The following is a 12,417-nucleotide window of genomic DNA, read 5'->3' as shown; positions in this document are numbered from 1 at the left end:
CAAAAACTTCTTAAATTTTATGCCTGATAGTATAAGTTTTTATCTCTTTGTCCCCAAATTAACACTTATGTATTGCATATTAAAAAAAAAACGTATTTTATTTTATAGTTTTACGTATTTTCTTATCTTTATATATATATATATATATATATATATATATAAAAATGAATTCTAATCGACAATTCCGAGCAGATAAATTTGCACTGTGTCACACCACTGAGCCGGCCCTAAAATCGAACTTTGCTTATGTTTATTTTAATAAAATCCAAATAGATGTCACTGTAAACGAATAAATGACACATTTCTTGTAATTATGCCCAGTGAAACATGAAACAAATTCATTTTGTTAGCAAGCTCTGATTTGGACATCATGAGCTAGAACATCAGCTCAGATACTGTTGCGAGAGTTTCACTGGGCATCATTAACACGCTATTTGAACTTTTTATGTAAATTTTCCATGGAGTTAGAGGTAATTGATTTGGAAATAAAGCTAAAGGCCGTGATAAATCAGTGGGGTCTCTTACAGCTAATGTGACGTTTCTCTAAGACCTATACTCCTTATCTGACATACTCAACACCACCCCTCCCCCCACTACCCGCTAAGAATAACTTCAGTGAAATATGAAACCATGTAAATGATCATTAAGAAGGTTCATTGGCAGTCTGAGGAGATTTTTTCCACTGGGTACCTGCCTCAATGTCCTGGTGAAGTCATTAATACCCGTAGTGACTGTTAAATGTATTTAGCTTGGAGGGGATTTTAGGGGATAATAGGCGACATCCCATAACTCTCTCTTCTTTTCTGAATAAAAGTAGACAACATTAGGAGTTCTGGAAGATTTCTTTTTTCCCCACCTGCATGGGGTGGTTTGCAATTCACGCGCAGGAAAACTTTAATTAAAATTACGGTGAAAAAATTAACTTAATTTACAGCAATCGCTGGCAAACAATTTGTCTTAAATCACTAGCTGGGATGCCTAGTATTTACTTCGTGAATGCAGTGGAAAAAAAGAAAGGGAAATCTCTTCATGCACGCGCCTGCATTCAGTGTTAACTCGGCGCCGAGCAATATGTGCCTTAATACGATTTGCCCCTCAGAGAACCTGCGATGTTTATCTAATATGGGAAGGTAGAGTGTAATAGGCTAATTAAGGCAAGGGAGTGTGTACCAGCTGTTTAGTCAATTATCCTGGCGATATGGAAGGGGGTAACACGGATGGGATATTACTTCATGCAGATTTTACGCCTCAGCGAGAGGCTGGTACTTGTCTAGCGAAATATCCATGTAGGCCTTGGCCATAGGTTTCCATTCTTTAGCAAACTTTTTGCTATTTTTTTTAGAGAAGAAAGAGGGAAGATTTTCCGCTCGGTGAAATCTTGCATCATAAATTTGCCAGTAGCCCATCCAAGGTTGAATGATATTGGTTCAATACGGCTGTGGAAGTTGGGAAGGTTTCATATATCAAGACTGGTTTATCTAATAGAGAATTGGTTAGAAATACCAGGGAAAATAAACTCGTCCATGCACCAATAAGTTGGGGTATAATTAAGTTAATATTTTTTGATGATTAATTTTTTTATAACTGAAGAAAACACCCAAATTAAGTAGTATTTGGCAATAATAATGTCTATTATGATATATACTCACTGGCCAAAAATTAGAAACCTTTATTCAATATCTAGTAGGGCTGCCCTTTGTTTGAATTACAGTCAACGTTATGGCATAGATTCCACTAGGTGTCTAGCTCCAGATTTGACTATTCTTTCATCAGGGTATTGTGGTCAGTATAGAACTGCGAAGCCGACTAGCCATTTACAACATAATACAGACATTCACAATTGGATTCAGATCTCGAGAATTCGGGTGCAAAGATTGATGTCGGAAATCTTGGGAATGTTCCTAGAACCATTCCAATACAGTTTTTGTATGGTGGATAGTTGTTGTCTGGAAGAGTCTATCGCAATCTGGATAAAAATTAAGCATTTCTCTATTAAGTTAGTCCGATAAGACAGAAAGATATTCATTGGAGATCACGCTACCTTCGAATGGAGTGAACGGACCCTTTCTGTATATTAACCTAGCATGTCCCATACCACGGTATCACCTCCAGCAGCTTGGCAGATGCAAGGCAGTCTGGAATGGGTTTCAGACTACATGATCTTTTTTACACTGTTCCCGTCTTGGCGATGGTGACATCACTCCTGTCGAATCATTCAAAATTTCATGGAAAGAAGTGGCTTTCGTATAGGCACACAACTACAAAATTTCAGATTCTTTAATCCTAGCCGCATAATTTGGTTGGAAATGGGTCTTTCGTTGCTAAAATTGAAATTTTGGCAACATCCAATGTGCAGTCATTTGCTGTAAACTGGACCTTCTATTATGACCAGAAATTTGTTTTAAATTCCTGCGGTCTCGCTCTTGTAGTACCGCATATCTTCCTTTTAGAGCTAAATTCTCCTCTAGTCCTCCATTCAGTGCGTACTCCTGAGATTTTTACATTTTACACAGCAGTGATTTTCTTCGTTTTCCTATTGGAGTTGGCTCCAGCAATAAATCATTTCTGAAAGTCGGAAAGTTGTCTCTTTCCCGTGATAGCGTCGGCTAAGAAGCCCCAGGCAAAAAAGCGTACAGTAGTTATCTGATACCAAGGACCTTGTGATCATACCACTCGACAACTTAAATTCCCATACCATACGTTATCTTTTGACTCCAATTTGGAAAAGGTTTCCAAATTTTTCGTCAGTGAGTGTACATTGGATGGTATTATTTGCAAATATCGCTGATGATTGCCATCTCATCTGTTTTCCAATATCCTTGAAAACTTCCGGTCCAAACGTGACGTACCAGAACAAATGTCCTTTTAAGCTTTTTTTATAAACTCGCGAGAAACTTCAATAATAAATTAATGTTGACTGGACATTTTTGCCAGAGTTGCAGATCTTATTTTTGGCAAGCGTCTCCAGTGCTTGTGTTAACAAAGGCCGGGAGACATTTGTTGGGGTATGGATCCGTAATTTTTTTTATAGCTGCATTTTTGTTCCACTACATTCTTTCTGATCAAGGAAATAAATCTATTTTTTTTATATTTATGCCGTTTGTAATCTGATAGGAACTTTTACAAAGGGGAAAACGTGCAGAGAATGCGAAATTTAAAAGAGGGGGGTTACAACAAAAGGGCGAAGAAGAACATAGCGGGAAATTAATTGTGCCTTTTACAATGGTTGACAAATGGAAACCTTGGTACATATGACAAAGTCCATGAAGGCGAATAAAAACTTTTACACAATTCTTTTGAAACAAGAATTAATCTTTGCGCGTGGTTCTTTTTTCCATCTGCGAAAGATTCAATAAATTTAAGTCGTTTATTTTATCTCCCTTTAGGAGAAATAGGCAATAGTAGCCACTTTGAATATCACGGAGTATGCGTGGACTCCTCTGCTGAACAGACCGACAAAAGAAGGGATACCCAGATAAAAACTAAGCTTTCAGCTCTTAGATCCTGTTTATTGGTCACTGGATGGGCAACGGAGTAAACACATTTCCCCATACTCGTCTAAATATATCCCCAACTATCTAATTCTTTTCTTTCATCCCGTTTTCCGCACGCATACTGACAGAAAACGCTGTTAAGGGCGACTTAAGGAATAAGAAAGATACCTTCGCATGAAGAGGTATCACCGGAATCCAGCTGCCAAGCCGTAATCAATTCCCCGTGAGATAGACACAAAACTTCTCTTTCTCTAATGGAACTTTAAGACGAGCATTCAAGGCTATGTATTCCCAAGAGAAAGCGACAGGTTCTGTACGCTGAGCGATTGGATACTCTCTACTGAATCTAACGGGCTGAGCTTGTCAGATCCAGGGAGGAAGGGAAGGCAGAAGAAAAGAAAGAAGAAGAAGAAAAAAAAAAGAAACATCTACACACGTAAAAGACAGCCGTATTCTCTTTAGGAGATGAACCACGGTAAAAACGTTCGGCGAAAAGAGAGCCGAGAGAAAGATAGAGCGAGAGATAGATGAAGCGAGGAGAGAGCGGGCGCCCAGATTGATCAGTTCACATGAAGCGTAGTTTTAATTTTCAAAAACTACCTCACAATGCTATTCGCTGATCAATAATTCACAGCATGTAATAGTTTGGCAAAGAGGATTAAAAGCACACTCATATTGAAGAAACTCGCTAGACATTCTAGTGGAAACCGAAAGGGATGGGCCCCTTTATAGGGAAGTTAGTGGAGAGATTCTCGCAATAATCGATGCCCGACCTGTATTGATTCAGTTGGTTACGGTGACTGCCAGCCACCTTTCTTCGGTAGGGGGCGTTTGTTTCGAGGTCTGAAAGGTTCCATCGGGACCATTTCAAATCCCCACGGAAGTCTCTCGTCTAATACGAGTTTGATGTAACAGGATCGACCGTCTAGTCCCCTCATGGTCCCCCTCCCCATTCTTTTATAAACGCCTTTGTCAATAAAGGTTTCTTATCTGTGTTCCACTTGAGATGAGCTCACAGAACTTGGATGTCCGTTGACTACAGATTATCTGTCTTCGTCGAAAAGCGGGGTAGCCGCGTAGGAGGCCGCAAAATCTCCTGTCTGCTAACAAGCTTCTCCAACAGTCTTACACCACTGACAATCAACGCGCAGTCTCCCAAACAGCTGTCAAACTACACGGTAACTCTATTATTGTTATCGATTGGGGGGAAATAGAGAGAAAAAAAAGAGAAAAAATAAATTGTCGGCTAACAGGGGATGGGAAAGGCAGACACTAATGATATTTGCCAACACACGCACGTGGGCATCACATGCATTGGCGCACGAAGCGAAGGAAGACAATAAAAAAGGACACTGACATCATCTTTTAAACCTAAGAGAAAAAAAAAGAAACAGAGACCAGACCTCCTTTATCAATGCTGGTTATCTGATTGTGGCCACAAAGAAGAGCTCGCCATCATTCTTAGCAAGACTCAGAATTGCAAATGTGCATTTAGAGCTGGAGTTCTGGATAAGTAAGGGGTTGTTGGAAAAAGAAACAGAACCTTGCCGTTTTTTTTTTTTTTTTTTTTTTTGTCTCCAGTTGGTGTGGTATTACTTTTAAGTGATAGATTCCTTTGAACTTGTAGTTAGAAACCTTTTGTTGGATTTCATTAGTTCCTTTTTTGTTTTCCAGTGGTGCTACAAGACTACCAGGCTCATGTGTATGATGTATACGTCATTAGAGGTAATACGGCCGTATTTCGCTGCGATGTTCCGAACTTCGTCAAGGAATTCCTGGTTGTTACATCTTGGATGAGAGATGATGGGTTCGTAATTGTGCCTCATAAAAATGCAGGTGAGTGTTGAGTCACGTTATTCCATTTTTATGCGGTTGCATGCCCAACCCCAGACTATCATTGAGTGCATTAAATTTGAATATAATGATGCAAGACTTAAGTTTTGATTACCTTGTCTATATTTGGACGTCTCTGATTTTTATAATATTTAAATAAATTACAAAACGTGTGATAATAGACGTTCAAATATAAGGTCACGGTAAAGTCTTAGTATTATTACATTGCCCTGTCAGAATATTAGAGAACGTACAACTTAACAGTACATAGTCCACCATTTGCGTTAATAACAGTTTAACGCCTGCTTAGCGTGGATTTCAGGTGTGCAGAGTTATTCCAATTCCTGTTCTAGAGTGACCTTCAGATTCATCGGTTGATGATGCCCATCTAGAGGTTGCATTAGCCATAAATAAAAGCAAAAATGGAAAAGCTCCCGGACTTGGACCTCATTAAGGTGAAGTCCATCAAGCACCTTTGGTCTGTTGCACCCGATGTTCTAGTACAACTATTCAACATGTGTTTTAATGAAGGCTCTTTTCCTACACGTTGGAAACACGCCAACCTCAGGCTTTTACCCAAGGATCCAAATCGCCCCATTGGCGCAGCCAAAGCATACTGTCCAATTGCTCTATTGCCAATATTAGGAAAAGTATTTGAGAAGTTACTTCTCATCTGTCTTCAGTCTGTCTATGAAACTAAAGGACTCGCCTCTACACTCCAGTTTGGCTTCAACCAGGGGTGCTCAACTATTGATGCACTACTGAAAACCACTCAGCTAGCAAATAATTCTGACCGTACCCGTTACGTACTGGCGATTTTTATAGATTTTAAGGGAGCTTTTGATGCCGTCTAGTGTCTTTCGGCGAGCCAAAATATCTGGCTGCGTGCCCTCAACATCGTCAAATGTCTTACAGATTACTTCTATAATAGAAAAGTTACCATGAAAACAAAATTTCACAATATCACCCGCCAACTCACCAGAGGCTGACCGCAGGGCTCTGTTCTGGAGCCAGCTGTTTGGAATATGATTCTGGATGAATGGCTCCTGGAGGATTTCCCCCACACCGCACAGCTTTCATTTCCAGATGACCTGGTTATCGTTGTTGAGGGCCCTACTCGTGCAGCTATTGAAACCAGAGCCAACACAGTCTTGAATGCCCTGTCGGTTTGGGCTGAAGAGAATAAGCTGGACATCTCTACAGATGAAGCAGAACCCTGCTTCTCAAAGGCCGTTTTGACATCAACAGACTGCCAACCATTCATTATAAAGGGCATGCACTCAAAAATCAACGTTCATTAAAATATTTAGGTTTTACCCTAGATGATCGCAGAATTTTCATGCCACATCTAAAGTCCATGAAAGAAAAGGCCAAAAATTATATCGATATTTTTGCTCGCGTCACCTGCAAAAACTGAGGCCTTAAGGGACCCGCACTCCACCTTCTTTATTCACCTTTTTTTTTTACCGTTTGTTACATACGGCGCTGCCGTATGTAACAGCAGGGGCTGCCCCCAAGGTTCTGTCCTGGGGCGGCTCCTGTGGAACTTTGTCTTAGACGAATTCCTCGCCATGGATCTCGGTGGTGTGGAGGCCCAGGCCTATGCAGATGACTTGGTCTTGACCATCGAGGCTGACAGCAGATCCTCCTTAGAAATGCAGGCAAATGATGCCCTGCAAAAGCTGCTAGATTGGACGAAGCTACACTTGCTCAAACTAGCACCCGACAAGACAAAATCGGTGCTGCTAAAAGGTACGCTAGACTTAAGGAGACCACCACAAATTAAGATTGAGAACAAAACAGTTAAGCTGTGCGAACAGATTAAATACCTAGGAATAATCCTGGACAGAAAATTAAATTTCAAGCCACACCTAGAATATATTAAACAAAAGATAAGAAGATACGCGGTCCTCATCGCTAGAGTCACTCGCAGGGGTTGGGGACTCAGACGTACTACCCTGTCTCTGTACTACAAAGCTCTCTTCATCCCTGCCATCACATATGGCTCCCCTGTCTGGTACACGAGGGCGGCACTAGAAGTGAATAAACGGATCCTCGAAACCATTCAGAGGACCATCCTCCTTACTATGTCGAGAGCAACTAGAACGACTAGCACGGCTGCCCTTTAAGTCCTGGTAGGAGTTCTACTCCTGGATCTCGAAGCTATCCGCTGTGGTCTGCTCTACCATCTTGCCAGAAACATATCGGCTACAGTGTATGACCTCACCACTGACATCACTACTGACCGCAATTATGAGAAGAGAAGAATCACCGACCACCTCATCCAGATTTGGCAGAGGAGATGGAGCAACACAGAAAAAGGTGCAGTGACCAGAAGATTCCTCCCCACTGTCACCAAGCTGTACCCTAAGGCGCCAGCGTGGTTTCACGCTGGTCGAAATACCACCTTCCTCCTCACAGGACACGGCCCATTTAAAGCTAAACTTCACCAACTTGGCATCATAAATAACGCGGACTGTCCCTGTGGCAACCCAGAGTCCTGGAGACACTTAATGTTTGAGTGCGATTTTTATGATGACCTACGACTACGCCTAATAACGGCAATCCAATATATCCCAGACAACCAAGAACCCAGACTGTTAGACACTCAAGAGGACTACAAGGCACTCAGTCAATATGCCCAGAATCTATTTTCTAGAAGGAAAACAATGATAGAAATATACCAAAGGCAACCCGACTAGAAAGAATGCAGGAGGTCAAACAAGTATAAACAAAAACAAAAAAAACACAAATAAAAAAAACTCAGCTTACAACAGAAAGTTAAGACTTTAGGATGATTTGGTTGGCCTACTGTCGACCCAAAACTGCACTCCTTTGTGCGTTTTTTTTTTTTTTTTTTTTCGGGGAGGGGCGGGGAGGGGATATTTGCTCTTCTCCTCTCCTCCCCATATTTTTTTTCTCCTCGCCTCCCAATGTCGTGGGGCATGGGCATGCCCCACTTAAAATGGGGGATCACCTTCCTATCCGACCCCCTCTTCTTCCTATTTCATCCCCCCGTCTACACCCTCCCTTCCATAACTTTCTCTTGTACAGCGATTGCCCCACATGTCCAAATTTAAATCACATCAAATTTTGCCCGACCTTTTAGGCTCTCTAGAAATAGTTCTTTCAGCGTAAAACCTCACGCAGCGCTTTCTAAATGCAATTTTACTTAAATCAACAGCGATAACTCCAACCTTTATTTTAGGTCCTAGTCACCGAAATCCCAGGAAAGTAAGTGGCAGGACCTGCCAGAGTACAATTAGTCTCTTGGTACACCCGGCCGGCGTCCCCGTCGCTAGGTATGGTAACGCCGGGTCCCACTGGGGGCCCGGCGGCCAACAGGCCGGATGAACAATGGGCACAACAAACTACATACCACATGACCCATACATTATTTTTAAACCTCTGGCATCGACAGGGTACTGTCACTCGATACATAGAACATACGCGGATATGGGAGAAATCCCCGGAGCCGTCAGACCCTCAACATACCTATACCTATACGGCGCTGCCGTGTGGTTCCATCGTCTGTCCATCATCAGCACTAGGAGTGTTATTCTGCAGATACAATGGTTGACGCTATTAAAAATGGCTCGGGCTTGTAGAACGACCTCAACAGCAGCAATACAAGTATTAACAGGTTGTATCCCCTTTGACCTCCAAGCAGCATTCACAGCGCTTTCACATGTCATCAGAGAGAACAAAGAAACTGAATTCCTGGGGATAATAACTATTGTCGATGCAGATCCGAAACAAGAACTCCGGCGTACTTGGCAGGAACTTGTTTCCCTCTGGCAAATCCGTTGGGATGATTCCGCCAAAGGCAGTACTACCAAGCTATTTCTACCTAGTGTCTCTTACCCCAACAAAGAAAGACTTGGCTAGTTCTTCCCTAATTTACACGCTACCGTTCTTCTTACAGGACATGGGTCATTCAAAAAGCGACTTCCGGACTGGGCTTGTAAACGATGCCCATTGTGTTTATGGAGAACTAGAGGAATGGCACCACGCAATACACTCGTGTAACATCTACCTGGACCTACGTAATCAACTGTTACTGGATATAAATTTAATCACACTTAGTTCGGAAAGCAACCTGTTAAAATCAAAAGAAGAGTTTTTAGCTTTTAGCAGGTATGCCTCAGCAGTCTTCAAAAGGCATTGGTATCATCCCTCCACGTCTGATCCCACAACATAGACATCAACACCAGATGCTCTTCCCTCATCACCGGCCACTACCAGAACTGAATGAATATCGAACTGGACATCTTCCTCGTAGGAATGACGGTATTGAACTGATAGCAATCAAACTTAGACACTTCCCGTTGCACCTTTCTAACTTTGCAGACCTCCCTTGTTCTGCAATCTGTTTTCCTTTCCCTGGCCTTCGGTGGACTCCCAGTCCAGGGACGATTCCTACTTCTTCTTTCCGCTGGAGGATGCCTCCTTTCCTCATCTTCCTCCTCCTTTTGCCTACTTTGGCTCCACTGCTTGTACTATCTTCCCCACTCTCTTCTTTTTTTGGTCTCCGTCCAGAAAGCTCAGGAGACCCTGGCAGAGATCAGCCAGAGTATCAAGGCAGCCTGGCTCACCTCTCAGTGGTGGAGCAGGCAGCCTAGGGTTCCTCTAGGGGCCCTGCGGCCAAGTAGCCAGAGACACAACAACAGAATATGATATAATACTGCATGAACCAGACACTACACTTTTTTCTGGCTTATGCAGTAGCTCTGCATTCCATCACAGAGTACATATGGCATAGATGTGGGAAAACACAGGTAGCGCCTAAACACTATGCCACGATATATCGTCCCAGATGATCCCACAGATCCTTGGTGTCCGGAAAATGGCATTTTCAGTCTGTAACAATCCATCGCCTTCCCGGATGAACGTGGCCTGAAGTAAGTTCTCACATGTCCTTCCAGAATAATGAGAAGGCTTATAAATATCCTTTATTGCAGAGATAATAAATACACCTGAAATATACCCTTCAAAGCTAGCTTGGTCAGGGGTTTTGCAAAACAAAATACGGGACCTGACAATGTAGTGCGTAAATCTAGATAATTGGCAATAGTCTGTCAAGAAGAGGGGCTGTCACCATCATTTCTCGAAGATTGTTAGCTAAAATGAAGGCTGTCCAGGATCTTCTGCCTATATTTTTTGTCCGACAGAAACTTTCCATAATCGCAGTTGACCACCTGAAGAGTTGCTAACATTTGGATTGGGAGGAACCTGTCCGTCAGCACAAGTCTGTTTGCACCGAATGTTAATGATGGCGTCGCTTTGAGATTGGCTTGTGGAATTTAATACATACAAACCTACATTACGCACGTACCTGGCCCTTTTGCAGTGGTACTGTTCTTCACAGAGATACGAGGCGGAGGAGTTGAACTGATGTTCTAGGAGACGCCTTTTACAAAAACATGTCCACATGTGGAATCTTCCATGAGGACAGTTCCAAGAATTCTCGGTGTCGATCATTCCAGAGAACATCCTTAGCATGAAGATAAGGCAGCGTTCCACGAGTAGAGCTGAAAATATCTTAATTACCCGTCAACCGGGTTGTACTCTGCAAAAGATGCGTATCTTAATGGTGATCCACCGCAGCGTGAGGTGAGCAGTATAAACTGTATTCATCTAGCCATATATCGTTTTCCAAAACTTCCATCGGTCTTATTGATTAAAAATGTGCTTCATGAACAATGTCCACAAATACAAGCTTACAACGCATCATGGAGATCCAGAATATCCTCAGCCACGAGGTCTGAATTTTAAAAGAATCCTATAAAATGGATATGGAGTTATCAAAGCTTAATCTTCTCAATGTAAACAAAGAGGGAAGATTTTTATTCGAAATATACTCAACACGATTGCACTCGTGGAGTAGAAGTTCTTCAAAAATTCGCCGTGGTTTATGGCACGCGCGCTTATACGATTTACCGCTACACAGAAACAAACCTTGGATAGATAGAATATTCATTAAATAAACAACCCAGCTTGGAGTTGTTAACTTCGTCAAATGCCTTTGAAGACTTTTGTACCGTGTGTTTAATTTAATTATGTAGTCAACGGAATGTGTAAGTTTGGGGAAGTGTATTTTTGGCCCACGGGATTCCAATGCCCAGATCAATTTCAGTTTACATAAACAAGACTGGAGAGGATCATAGATGGCGCTTTCCTCGCCATATCTTAATGCGTTTACCAATGCGAGCATTAAATTCGGTTCCCTGAAGAAACTTATTATTTTGTAAACCCTTTTCGAGCCGGGAAAACTGTCTTTATCACGATGCGATCAGAATTAAGCTGCGCCAACTGATTTTTAATATTCGTTTTTGTATCCATAGCACTCTCGTGAACTTGTTAACAGACGTACAGCCCTTACGAATATTATTATCCGAAATCAATGGAACTAAAAGTGGTGACGCAGCCAACGAGAAGATTTTTATCTTGTTATTACTGCTGTTTAAAAAGAGAACATTGCTTAACCGATGAAGGAAATGAACGCAAGGTTTCTCTCTCCGGAATTACGTTGCCAAATCAAGTCTACTGAGTGAGGAAAGATATTGATGTTGATGATAACGGGATGTTTAATTGCACGCCACTTCGCATCCGAAGGATGTGGAATATTGCGGATGGCTGGAAGAAGTTGGGAAATTGTGTAGTTAGGTCACTGTGAGCAGAAATTTTTCAGTGTTTTTGGATGGCTGCCTCTCTGGGTGATTATCATGCAGCCATTTCGATATTGGACTGCTTAGATATTATCTTCAGTTATTTGTTCTCAGATTTTTGTTTCGATCCATTCATCGCTCCTTGTTTATTGAAAAATATCGAAGTTCGATCCGATGAAGTGTGTTCCAGTTTTATGCTCAAGAGCCCTTTCTGATTATTTGCAAAGTGTTGCGTTGATTATTAATAAACCCGTGTTTGCTTCCAGTTCTATTTTTCCACGTTTTCATCCTGTGAACAACCCCAGAAATTAGAAATTTTCCTTTAAGGTTGCTGGCTGTTTTTCATTTCTATATTAATGTGAATTATTCAGAGAACTTCATAAGGTGATTTTTATTAGTGCCATTTATGTTTTTTTATAAAA

The 12,417-nt window shown here is 41.7% G+C and overlaps 1 protein-coding gene across 1 annotated transcript in view; it reads left to right on the top strand.

Annotated features, from left to right (window-relative positions):
- LOC150084397 (cell adhesion molecule Dscam1-like) overlaps positions 1-12,417 on the top strand; it is a 304,173-nt gene that overhangs the window by 105,711 nt on the left and 186,045 nt on the right. Inside the window, exon 3 of the mRNA XM_090375203.1 lies at positions 5,169-5,330. Coding sequence (XP_090231329.1) covers positions 5,169-5,330 — 162 coding nt within the window. The remainder of the gene's footprint in view (positions 1-5,168; positions 5,331-12,417) is intronic.

Source organism: Mastigoproctus giganteus, chromosome 6 (assembly GCF_048544385.1).
Source record: "Mastigoproctus giganteus isolate SK-2022 chromosome 6, ASM4854438v1, whole genome shotgun sequence".
Lineage (NCBI taxonomy): Eukaryota > Metazoa > Arthropoda > Arachnida > Uropygi > Thelyphonidae > Mastigoproctus > Mastigoproctus giganteus.
Note: the sequence above shows the minus strand (reverse complement) of the source record. Positions and strands in the feature narration are given on the sequence as shown.